General features: G+C 38.5%; 1 protein-coding gene across 4 annotated transcripts in view; it reads right to left on the bottom strand.

The window, feature by feature from the left end:
- DCP1A (decapping mRNA 1A) overlaps nt 1-13,489 on the bottom strand; it is a 60,144-nt gene that overhangs the window by 20,301 nt on the left and 26,354 nt on the right. For all 4 annotated transcript variants that reach the window (XM_082638779.1, XM_082638778.1, XM_082638776.1 and 1 more), the window contains exons 4-5: nt 11,450-11,516; nt 6,558-6,696 (exon numbers count right to left, since the gene is read on the bottom strand). In XM_082638779.1, coding sequence (XP_082494905.1) covers nt 6,558-6,696; nt 11,450-11,516 — 206 coding nt within the window. The remainder of the gene's footprint in view (nt 1-6,557; nt 6,697-11,449; nt 11,517-13,489) is intronic.

Genomic DNA, 13,489 nt, shown 5'->3' with positions numbered 1-13,489 from the left:
CATGTAAATTAACCTGTACAATAAAATTTCTAGAAAGCTAAGCACCTGATTTTAGACAATAGTGTTAGTAACAACTGCTATTTTTATAACCCCTTTAAGGAAAAGCAAATAGCATTACTTTATCATGTACTCTTTTCCATTTTATTTTTTAAGTTAACATATGGTGAAATTAACTTTTGGAGTACACAGTTCTATCTGTGTACCTATCACAACAATCAGGATATAAAACATATTGATCACGCCCCAAAACTCCCTTGTGCTGTCCCAATGCAGTCATGCTCTCCTTCCACTCTGGGCAACCAGTGATCTGTTCTCTGGCACTAGTTCCGTCTTTTCGAGAATGTCATATAAATGGAATGCTGGCTTCTTTAACTTAGCATAATGCCTTTGAGATTCATCCAAACTGTTGTATGTATTGGGCTGGCCAAAAAGTTCGTTTGGGTGTTTTCCTTAACGATCTTAAAGTTTTTTAACCATTTACCTATAGGAGGACATTTGTGTTGCTTCCAGTTTTTGGTGACTATGAATACAGCTTCTACAAACATTCATGTACAGGTTTTTGTGTGGACAAAAGCTTCATTTTCTAGAGTAAATTCCTAGGAGTGGTATTTCTGGGTCATATGGTAAATATATAATTCTTCTAAATTTTTGAACTTTTATTTTTTACATTTAGATCTACTGACCCATTTTAAGTTGATTTTTGTATAAAGTGTTACATTTAGGTTGAGGTTCATTTTTTTGGACATATGAGTGTACAAGTACTCTAATACCATCATATATTTTATTTTATTTATTTACTTATTTATTTTTTTTGTGATACGCGGGCCTCTCACTGTTGTGGCCTCTCCCGTTGCGGAGCACAGGCTCCGGATGCGCAGGCTCAGTGGCCATGGCTCACGGGCCCAGCCGCTCCGCGGCATGTGGGATCTTCCCAGACTGGGGCACGAACCCGTGTCCCCTGCATCGGCAGGCGGACTCTTAACCACTGCGCCACCAGGGAAGCCCCATCATATATTTTTAAAATTAAATTAAAAAGGTCTCTAGGGACTTCCCTGGTAGTCCAGTGGGTAAGACTCTGCACTCCCAATGCAGGGGGCCTGGTTCGATCCCTGGTCGGGGAACTAGATCCCGCATGTATGCCACAAGTAAGAAGTGTGCATGCTGCAACTAAGACCCAGCACAGCCAAAATAAAAAAATAAATAAATTAATTTAAAAAAAGTCTCTAAACATCACTATCACAGATGACAAAACATTGTAATAAAGTGTTTAAAAATTCCTTTTAACTTGTATCTTTGTTCTTAGAAAGAATCCTAAAAAAATGATCACTAGATGGACATGGAATTTTTTGAAACTTAAGCTATATGTAGGCTATATAATCGAGCATCTAGTGAGCAGTATCTGCGTCAAAATAGACACTAAAAACAGTTTAGAACAGTCAAGGGACCACACTTTTTAAAAAAAGAAGCTCCAAACTTTAGTTCAGAGACAGATTAACTTTCTTGACACCATATTATACAGATATGTGCCTAGTGCAGGAGTAGGTACTGAATGTGAAATGAATGGATAATATGCATTTTTTTTCTATTCAAATGACTTAGTCCTTGTATTATTTCAGAACACCATTTACTCAATGTTACCCATTTAAGCAGAGGTGAAATAGTCTGTGAAAGCTTATGAACTGTCTTATCTTCTAACATACCTCTTTGTGCAACACCACCATCAACCAGTATCAATACCTTATGGGGAATACTTGGAACTGAATTGTATTAGAGAAAATATAATGGGTTGGCCCAAAAGTTCGTTCCGGTTTTTCCACAAAATGTTACCCAATATAAACTGAAAACACTGCTCACAACAAGTTCTTAAGATGGAAGGTGTAAATGTTCAGGAGTGTCTTTAAAATTGGGAGTTTTCACATAAAAATCCTGGCTTGTCATTTTCAGAGAAAAGCTGAATAATTTGGCACACTAGCTCATTTGGTAATGACTGGCTATAGCTAAGCTGCAACTGACCAGATGACGCAGGGACACGCTCTCTGTTGATTTTACTTCCACTCTGGCCCACTGTGGGCACCACTGTGGCCCACCTGGTTTTGGGACGTGTGAGTCTGCAAAACTTACTTAACTCAACATAAGCTATAAGATGGGTTGTACTTTAAAAGGTTTCCAGAACTTCAAATATTTTCTTACACTTATGCAGGGCTGTTCTTGGAAGGTTTGTTTGTTTATTTATTTATTTTTGAGGGTTTATTTTGGGTTTGTTTGTTAATGATAGTAAGCAGTATTCATAAGGATTGGGGGAAATGGACAATCACAAACAAACTTTTTTTTTTTTAATTTTGTTTTTGGCTGTGTTGGGTCTTCATTGCTGCGCACGGGCTTTCTCTAGTTGTGAGCAGGGGCTACTCTTTGTTGCGGTGAGCGTGCTTCTCATTGCGGTGGCTTCTCTTGTTGTGCAGCACAGGCTCTAGGCATGTGGGCTTCAGTAGTTGCAGCATGTGGGCTCAGTAGTTGTGGCTTGCGGGCTCTAGAGCACAGGCTCAGTAGTTGTGGTGCACAGGCTTAGCTGCTCTGAGGCATGAGGGATCTTCCTGGACTAGGGATCGAACCCGTGTCCCCCGCATTGGCAGGTGGATTCTTAACCACTGCGCCACCAGGGAAGTCTCACAAACAAACTTTTGGGAAGATAATTTTACAGTATTTGGTAAAAACCTTAAAAATGTCAAAATCCTTTGATTTACCAATCCCATTTCAAGTAACTTAAGAGAAAATTAATGCTAATTAATAACAAGACAGCTACAAAGGTATACTTCTGAGTTCTTAAACAGAATTAGAAAAATCTAGGATATTGTTTATATAAGGCACAGAAATAAAAATATACAACTATTAACATCACAGTTTGCTTTTTCAAAAGCTTTTCATTCTACCAAATGAACTCTCCCAGGGACTCCCTGTGAGATAAATACTGTCACAAAAAGATACTGTTCTTTGGGGAAAAAAATAGATTACAAAAAAGTTAATGAAAAAGTAGTTTTAAAACTAGTTAATAAAACTGTGTACTTAAATATTATCACATACATTAGGACTTATTTAGACAAATTTGTGGAAGGATAAATAACAAGGCATTAGTAGCAATTATTTCTAGGTGGTGGAATTATTTTTTTTCCCGTTTATAATTTTAAAATATAAGATTTTCTATAACTAATATGCACTGCTTACATAATAAGAAAAATAATAGTGTTCCTATTTTTTTAAGAACAAAAAAATCCCTACCAAAATCTAGGATTACATCCTGTGGCTAGATGTGACTCAGAATGGGCCAACCTTAGTCAAGGCCTGTGTTTCAGCTATCTTTCTTTACATTAAAAACAGGAAATTTGGGGGACTTCCCTAGTGGTCCAGTGGGTAGGACTCTGCACTCCCAATGTAGGGGGCCTGGGTTTGATCCCTGGTTGGGGAATTGGATTCCACTCCACATGCATGCCGCAACTAAGAGTTCACATGCCGCAACTAAGAAGTCCACGTGCTGCAACTAAAAAGATCCCACATGCCGCAATGAAGATCCTGTGTGCTGCAGCTGGGACCCGGCACAGCCAAAATGAATGAATGAATAAATAAATAAATAAATGAATAAATAAATATAAAAAAACCCAGGAAGTTGGTTAAAACAAACTACTATAGGACGTGGGGAGAAAATGTTTATTATAAAGTGTTTTTATTTTCAAATAATCTCTATTATAAATTCCTCACTCAAAAGTCTGGAATTTCCGGACTTCCCTGATGGTCCAGTGGTTAAGAATCCATCTTGCAATGCAGGGGACGCCAGTTCAATCCCTGGTTGGGGAACTAAGATCCCACATGCCACAGGGCAACTAAGCCTGCATGTCACAACTAGAGAAAAGCCTACACACCACAACAAAGCAGAAGAGCCCATGTGCCGCAGCTAAGACCCAACACAGCCAAAAAAAAAAAAAAAGTCTGGAATTTCATTCACTGTATTATATACACTGGACAGGGGAGATTTAGAATTGGGATTAAATTCCATCACTGAGGGCTAGCTTGTACCCCTGCCCTTGAAACTATCAATCTCCCAAGTCTCTACCTAAAGATAAAGGGTCCATCTGGAACCATCGGCACCAGAGAAGAGCCCACCCAAACACTAAGATGTGAAATCATGGGCCACTGCTAATACTAACTCCATTTGATTAGATGATAGGCAAGTGCAGACAAGAAACGAAACTCTTGTTTAATGAAGCGCCACCTATTTATGGATGGTTTCCAAAAATAGAAAGAACATATTATGAAGTAAATATCAAAGATTTAACTAAATTCCCAAAGGTTTAGTCTTAATCCAGCCACAGAAATTTCATTTATTCCACACCATGGAAGAATTTTCTTTACAACAGTGATTATTGCACTTTCCATATTTTCTACTTTTGCAGTGTTTATTAACTAGAAATCGTGTCAGATTTTTATTCTGCTCATGTGACCTAGAGTTCCTTTACAGCTCTGTGTAGAAAAACAAGGCTTTAGTTCTTTCTTTCCTTTGGAGATTACTCGCTTCTCAGCCTGAGGGAGAAGGTGGGCCATCTCCTGGAGTGTCTGCTCTAGTGTACAGCGCCTATACTTCCTATCCTGTGTGGCACCTTGATCTACTCATCACCGGGAACAGGTGACAGAGCTCGGAACTTATTAGTTACTTGTTGTCAGAACACCAAAAGGTCTCTATAAAAACAGAACAAGGCATCTATGTAGATAACCCATATCTCATTAAGGATATGAGAGGGAATTTATGGTAATATATGGTAATCTAAAAGTTCAGAAATGATTCTTGAAATTAATCTCATCTAGTTTCCGAAGAATCAAGGAATTCATTATAGAGATGACTGCTTTTCTTATATTAATTTTCACAGATCCACAAATTCTTCATAATTCTCTATGAGACACTGAGGAATTTGGTCCAAACTGAAACTTCTCATGGGCTCTAATGTACATTTCTCTACTCAGGAGGTGGGACCTTTGGTGTCTGAACATAGAAGATTTGTTGTAGTTTATGGTGAATATGACTGTTTTTAATTAGGGGCAACTACCTTCTAGAGCACTGCTTTCAAAGTTTGTTCCCCAAACTCTAGATTCTTGAGATGTTAACGAGTAGTATGTGAAAAATGGTCCTGTAGTCAAGTCAATCTGGAACTTGGGGTTACTGTTTTATTGTGGGACCTCTCAGAGTCTTGAGCACTGTAAAGCCCCAAGAAGACGGGGGAGGAGAAGCCACTCTAACAATGTTTTCTTAACTCATTTGACCAATTAGAACTTCTTTTCAAGGACTGCCTGTTAACAATGTAGAGGCTAGTGTTAGAGAACTGTTAGGGGAGCTACAGTCTTAGTGTTTTTCACACCTTGTTCCTTTAACTTTTGGTGAGGTGAAGATTAAACAAAAAAAGCTTAACTTAACCCAATGTTAGTAAAGAGTAAGATGACAATTTACAATTCTGCTGAAACAAAGTGCAGCAGTGGAAACCTTCAACCTCACTCCAAGGAAGCGTGGGGCTTTGAAGTGCTGATGTCAGGTGAAAAGCCAGGACAGTTTCAAAGCCACAAGGTTTGAAGACCACTGAGGAACTGCCCACTGCTTGGCACATAGTGGACAGTTCATAAATATGTATTGAATAAATTAATGAATGCACCACAACTTCTATTTAATTCAACTTTGGGGAGAAAATGTTATTGATTAACTTTTAAACTAAAATACAGGGAGGGACTTCCCTGGTGGTCCAGTGGCTAAGACTCTGTGCTCCCAACGCACGGGGCCCAGGTTCGATCCCTGGTCAGCGAACTAGATTCCACATGCCGCAGCTAAGACCTGGCGCAGCCAAATAAATAAATAAACAAATAAATATTAAAAAAAACAAAAACAAAACCCAGGGAATTCCCTGGTGGTCTAGTGGTTAGGACTCTGCACTTTCACTGCTGAGGGCCTGTGTTCAGTCCCTGTCGGGGAACTAAGATCCCACAAACCATGTGGCGAGGCTTAATAAATAAATAAATAAATAAACAAACAAACTAACTAAAATACAAAACAGAAAGAAAACAAAGCATTCTAGAAAAGCCTCTCATTTGGGTAATATTCCAAATGATGCTTAATGAGGGCTGTGCACCTAGCATCAATTACAGATCATAAATTATACACTTTGGTACTGCAGGGTGCAAGTTATCAGAGAACTTTTCAAAAACTACATAAATTCCTAAGACCTAGCAGAGCCTGCAGGGTGGAAGAAGAGGCGTAAAACCTTTCCAGTACTACCTGCTACAGGCTAACGCCTGCAGTCCAAGATCATTTTCTCCCACAGTAATTTTACAGGAATACAAAAAGAGCATTCTAAATTTTCTGAGGTAAGAAAATGTCTTTCCTTATCTTTTAGGCTTAAAATTATAAGACATGTTTTCTTTTTGAACTACTTATTCCCGCAGGCCCTGGAGGTGACTTCCCCAGCCCACAAGCCTCCTGCAGGTCTCCTCCTCCCCTTAGTTCTCCCACTCAGCATGCAGAGTCTCACCCTCTCATACTCATCCTTGGCTCTGCTTAGCATCTCCAGGATGTCGATGGGCCTGTGGTCACTGCAGCCGTTGGCCTGGCTGGGACTCTGCTTATCCCGAGCTGCTTGCTGGGACCGCCGTGTCTCCTCTTCTACCACGCTACAGGAGGAGAACCAGGTTTTAGAAAGACCTCTTTTGATACAATCTGACCCAAGAACTCTTTTCGTGTCCGTCTTCCAAGGATACAGGAAGAATGCCACACGGTAACACCGTCCTCACAATACAAAACACAGAGCCTCGGTTACCCCATCCCAGGAGTATTCGACTACCTACTTCACCACCTCACTCACAACAGTACCAACCAATATATTTCACTGTCAGAAGGCCAAAAATACAGAATTCCTTTCCAGAGTGGGTAGAAGTAGGTACCTTTAAAACTCTACTGAATTATCTCATTATCTCTCTCTCTTTTTTAAAAGTATCTCAAAATCAGTCAAACTAACTGGTGAAGTAAATTTGAAAATGGACAATGCCACCAAGACAAAGGAAGGCTGCACAGTTGAACAACCCCTGTGGAGAGTGTGTATTGATAATGGGGTAGCAAGGAGAAAGATCAGCTTCTTGAAAACGGAGGTCTCGGTGAATCTTCAAAAGTTAACGGTAGCACTACAAGCAAACAAAAGATTTCTCTTGTTCTCTCCTTAAAAAATCACTAAGTGGGTGACTGAGGTTAGGGTGATTGTGGTGATGCTCTTTATTTTGATTGGTGCTGCTTAAGTTAGTTCTGCACTTGAAAATATATACAGCATGAAAAGTCAAGGTCTAAGTCGAGGGTTGGGGTCTTCAAATCTATCTGAGGGGTTTCATTTCTTAGGAACACCCTCTCTCCCCTGCCACATATTAAAGTCTGAAGCAATTATAGCAAAATGTGAGAAACTGAAAGCTGGGCGGTGAGCACATGGATATTTTATTTGTTTCTTATATTTTTCTTCAAGCTTGAAATAAAAGTAACACATTTTAATAAGGCAACTAGTCTTTTTTTTCTTTTAAACATCCATTCAGGTTTCAATCCCAACTGTAATGAATAGGCCTACCTGCCATGGGATATTATAGGTACAGTCACAACTTGATAATCGTATTAGTTGAGAACTTTCAGACAGTGATGATGACAGGCAATAAAACAATTCAGTAGCAAAAGGCTTGTTTTTATGGACTAAGAGGAGCAGGACAACAACAGGCCACCCAGTGTCAGTTTTACTGCTTTAAAACAGCCTGGCTAGGAACTCCCAGTAGTGTGTGTGGGATGGTTCTTTTATTTGAAAATACTGGGTTAAACAATATTAAACAGATTTTTTTTTTTAAACAGCAAAAACATTCTGAGTTTTTAACATGCTAAAATGTATTACGATTCTCCAAGGATGGGCTTATAGATTTCCCCAAATTTATTTGACCGTAGAATCTTCTCTTGAAGCAGGATTCTTATTTGGAAAATGCTGCTTTAAGGTAATGGTGTCGTTTCTCTATTTAGATTCTTACAGCTCTTAATAGATTATTTATAAAACAAATGTAGAATCATGGACTTGATGGCAGACTGAAAGAAGACAGGCATGTGATATGAGGATCAGACCAATTAGAATATTGTTTCATTTATATCCATATTGGTAATCAACTATTGGGAAAGAAATACTGTATTGTGACAACTGTGAGGCCTGTTGCAAAGGAAAAAAAGACTTGAGAGATATACATTGGTTATTTCTTGATGGTAGATTACAAGCAATTTCACTTTCTTTTTTTGTACTTCTCTTCATTTTCCATAATTAACAGGCACTCTTTTAATAATCGGAAAAAAGAGTACTATTAAAAATGACTAATTAGTTAATACTCAGTTATAGGCCACATCAGCCTGAATCCACCTTCTTGCTCTCCTACATAGCTTCTCAGTTCTTATTAACACCTTTTGGAATAAATCAATTTTTTACTTGAAGAATTTTTATTATATTGCGGCTGTCAAAACAGTGATAAGAACTAGATTTAACAGAATGGGCAATAACAGGCACTTTTATTTAGATGCACAATATGCCCAAAAGAATTTTACCTGTATTTCTGGTTAAGAGAGGTGATATTCTGAAATATGGAGCAAATAGAGGCTGTATGCAGGCAAAGTTAGAGCAAAGAAGGATAAAGTAAACTTTTTATCTTTGGTGACCAGAACACCATTTATCACAAAGTTAATGTTAACATATTAGGTATTCTCTTCAGCCATAAATAGGCCAGACACTTGAAAACTCACTATCAACACTTTCATCAGGGCATTCACTAATCAGTTTCAATACCACCCCTGCTTCTAGTAAAACAAGCTTAAAGCTTAAGCAAATGTCCCTCTTTTGGGCATTTCTAGTGAAGGAACCCTGAATGTCCTTTTTCCTTTCTGCTTCCTGTTTCTATTTCCTCATCCTATTTCTAGGCTCAATACAATAGTTTCAGATAGGCCTTCAGTCTTCTGCTTTATCTACATTCTGAAGTCTTGCCTTAGGTGTGCCACCTGCCCTGAGAGAGAAAAAAGCTCAAAATGGTTTCCTGCAAATAGCTGTTAGTGTTGCAAGAGCCAGGTTCTCTCACTTTGGGCCCAAAAGCTCTCAATCTGCAGGAGAAAGTCTATATATTAATATATTCCAAAGCATAGATATTTAAGAAAAATATTCTGGATTTCAGGACAACCAAGAATCAACAAATCTTTGTCTTCTAAGTTATCAGAAGCTGCCTCTGCTGCCACTTTCAGAACTACAAAGTAGTCAAATAAATGGGTTTGTAAAAAAAGTTTATTATCTTTTTTTTTTTTTTTTTTAGAGAAAAGTTGTTCTAAAAAGAAAGTCTGGTTCTAGAGGGCCAACAACACATTTTCAAATGCACGACACAAGTTCATCTGGAACAATGTCCTTGGGGTGCACAGTAATACACATGGCCTGCCGGTGGCTCACAGCTACAGCAAACAAAGCAGGAAGCAGATAGACATCCAACTGAGACATGTTAGCAGTCCTGGACTAAAATGTGGCCTTAGCCACGTGCCCTTCTTTTAAAATGCAAATATACCTGGAACGGAGATTTGGGGCCTAATTATTTACACTTTTACAAGAATTAGCTTAAAATTAGACTGTTAAAAAGAAAATTAAGACTGTTTTCCCCCAGGCATGTAGGTAAAAACCTTGCAGGAGAGCAAAGGGAATTTTGATCTGACAGAGGGGAAAGAGAGGTCTGCATTTCTGAGGAGATTCAGGCACAAATTGCAAAGGAAATATAAGTGCACCAGAACTCGCTGCCCACTGCAACAATTTGTCCAGAGCTCTGTAGCACCTCAGGCCCCTCTAGCACCTAAGTGTCTTGGGCTCCCAGAAACCAGAATGGCAATACCAGCAATACAGATAAGCCACATGAGGGGTGGCTTCTGTGGGCCAGTCTGAGAAAGGTCGATGAACCATCCCTTAGAACATCAATCCAATGAAAATTACTTTCCAAATTCCAAGATTCTGGTTTATAAGAACTCTCCTGGAACATAATCCATTAGAGGATTGGGGACTACGAAACCTAGAATCTGTGTCAAAAATAAGTTCTCTTAAAGGAAGTAGCCACGGATGTGTGCAGAAGTTCTCTATCAGTTACTGAACACAGTTCCACCTGCTACAGTGGAAATATGGAGGGAACCTAAGGCAGATCCACTGCATGTGGTGGTTAGGCTGTGCACTGGATATAGAGGATACCCTCTGGAGCTAGGCAGTTCAATGGCTCTAACCACATGTTTAACAGTTAAATTATGATCTGTCTGCAGGACTGAATACAATGCAGTCGTTATAAATACTAGAATGCCCTGGAAAAATGCTGTTGACATGAAAAGTAGGATGTACAGTATGATCTTACTTTTTTAAGTGTAAAGAAAAAAGTGTTGCTTGCCATTTCAGTTCAAGAAACATCAAGCCTATAGCTACTGCAGTTGCCCACAGAGAGTGCGCCCTGAGAGGAATTCAGAATGGAGAAAAACAGGAAACATTCTGTGCTTTGGATATACTGGTCCTTAGATTAAGATGCACATCTAAGGAATCATTTCAATGACCCCAGATTCTTGCATCTTTCCATACATAGAAAAGCACTAAAATCATCAACTTAAGATGTCCGTTCTTTGCTATTGGCAATAATCTTTTCATGCTTGACTACATGTTTTTCTCAGCAAAAAAGTTCATATATCCTCATTCTTTTGGCATTCCATTCTCTAGCTCCCTTGTTTTTTCTTTTTTTCTTTTTAAGTATTTTAAAATTCTTGTTCTATTGCTGAGGGTCATATTTTGAATTCTTTTTTTTCTTTCTTGCCTTTTTGGTTTAAAAACAAAGTAGTCTTTAGCTGGTTTCAATTATGTAAATATATTTTTCCTATGGTATTTTCCTCTTGGTGGTAACATCTTAAGTAGATGATTTTTTTCTGATGTATATATATATTAAAAAAAGTTCAGATATATCCTGGCTCCTCCTTTACCTCTTGGGAGCAGTTCCTCAGAGGTCTCTGAGAGGCTATCTCCCAGGCTATAGCGCTCAGTAAGGTCACTGAATAAAAATTAACTCACAACTTTTATGTTGTGCATTGTTCTCTCAGTGGACATAAGAAACAATCACACACATCAACCCAAGGTACACGTAAAGAAAAAGACTGGAATGAAACAGACAAAAAGGGTAATGCTAGTAGGATTATAGATAATTTTAGATTTCTTTAAGCTTTGCTGCCTTTTTCAAAACTTTGACAATAACAGGAAATCAGGGGAAAATACATGAGTTAGTGGACTCCAGTAACAAAGAGAAAGGGGAAAAGTCATTTTTTCATCTCCCATATATCACTAATTAAATCTATGGTGTAAACAGAAATACTTACTCGGCCATGAGTTTGGCTATGCGGTGACAGTCATTCTTGTCATAAAACCAGATACTGTATATTGACACTTGAAAAACAAAGGAAAAAAATAAGGGGAAATGAGGTTTCAATACTTGGGTAATATGTAAGTAATATATTATCACCATAAAATGTCACAGAATTTACCATGAGGACCTCAAACTGTTAACAGTTACTCTAAAGAAAAAAAAAAGCCTCCCCGCAAACTGTTTAATAATAAAATTATTAATAAAATTAGGACAGCTAAAATATTCAGATGAAAATTGCAAAAATATTTGGTTTTAGACATCATTACCAGATCTCATCAAACTTAAGATGCCACTAAAGTACAAGATAAACTATTATTTTATGTATTATCAAGAAAAAAAATGCTGCCAATTAAACTAAGAATTAACATTGATTGTGTGGAAAGGGAACGTTGCCTACCATTCCAGTAAATATCATATATTGCCCTAGCCTGCCATCAAGCCATCAGCCACTTCAGCCACCCACCCCCACCACTATGGTGAGCCCTAAGGCAAATTCAGGATGGAGACAAACAGCAAACATTGTGTGCTCTGGATACTGGCCCTAGATAGTTGCATATCTAAGATGCCTATCTAAGGAATAATTTCAATGAGCCCAGACCTTGCATCTTCCCGTACACACAAAAGCACAAAAATCATTAACTTGAGGTATCTGTTTTTTGTGATTAGCAGTAATATTTTGATGTTCAACTATATGTTTTCAGCAAAAACTCCTACATATCCTGGCTCCTCCCATACCTCTTTGGAGCATTCTTCAGAGTTATCTGAGAAGCTATCTCCTGGGCAACAGTCCTCAGAAAGGTCTCAATAAAATTTAACCTGCAACTTTTAGGTTTTGTTTTTCTTCACTTGATAATTGTAAAATGCTTTCCAAATTGATAGTCAAATGTGGGGAAAAACGTGTCTTAATCGTTGAAAACCATGTTCCAAAACCAAACACTAGAACCTTTATGAGTCTCTTGAAATTTAAAAATATAAAATACCATGTTACAGTAAAAACAAAGCTTTAAAAAACAAACACCAACTCCAGACCCATCCTATGATCGACTCTATTCACACGTGAAATGGAAGTGCCCAGGCTGAGCTCCATATCACACTTCTTTTCCAATCTTTTATTCCCAGTATGGTGATTACCACTAAGAAAGCCCCCACAAAACACTGAATAATAAACAAGATCCTGCTGTATAGCACAGGGAACTATATTCAGTATCCTGGGATAAACCATAATGAAAAAGATAATAAAAAAGAATGTATATATGTATATAACTGAGTCACACTGCTGTACAGCAGAAATTAACATTGTAAATCAATTATACTTCAATAAAAAAATAAAGAAAAACACTGGTGAATGGATAGATGAACTTTATTATAAAGATGACTAAATATAAAACTACTGTAAATACTTTAAAAAATTGATTTATTTATTTCTATTTATTTATTTTTGGCTACGTTGGGTCTTCCTTGCTGCACATGGGCTTTCTCTAGTTGCGGTGAGTGGGGGTTACTCTTCGTTGCAGTGCGCAGGTTTCTCATTGTGGTGGCTTCTCTTGCTGTGGAGCACGGGCTTCAGTAGTTGTGGCACGCAGGCTTAGTAGTTGTGGCTTGTGGGCTCTAGAGTGCAAGCTCAGTAGTTGTGGCGGATGGGCTTAGTTGCTCTGCAGCATGTGGGATCTTCCCAGACCAGGGCTCAAACCCTTGTCCCTTGCATTGGCAGGCGGATTCTTAACCACTGTGCTACCAGGTAAGTCCAAAACTACTGTAGATGCTTTTTTAAAAAAATTTAACTAATTTATTTATTTTTTATTTTTGGCTGTGTTGGGTCTTCGTTGCTGCACGGGCTTTCTCTAGTTGTGGTGAGTGGGGGCTACTCTTTGATGCGGTGCATGGGCTTCTCATTGCGGTGGCTTCTCTTGTTGAGGAGCCTAGGGCTTCAGCTGTAGGCTCTCTTGTTGAGGAGCACAGGGCTTCAGTAGTTGTGGCACGTGGGCTCAGTAGT

Source organism: Mesoplodon mirus (genome assembly GCF_964341445.2).
Source record: "Mesoplodon mirus genome assembly, chromosome: 12".
NCBI lineage: Eukaryota > Metazoa > Chordata > Mammalia > Artiodactyla > Ziphiidae > Mesoplodon > Mesoplodon mirus.
Note: the sequence above shows the minus strand (reverse complement) of the source record. Positions and strands in the feature narration are given on the sequence as shown.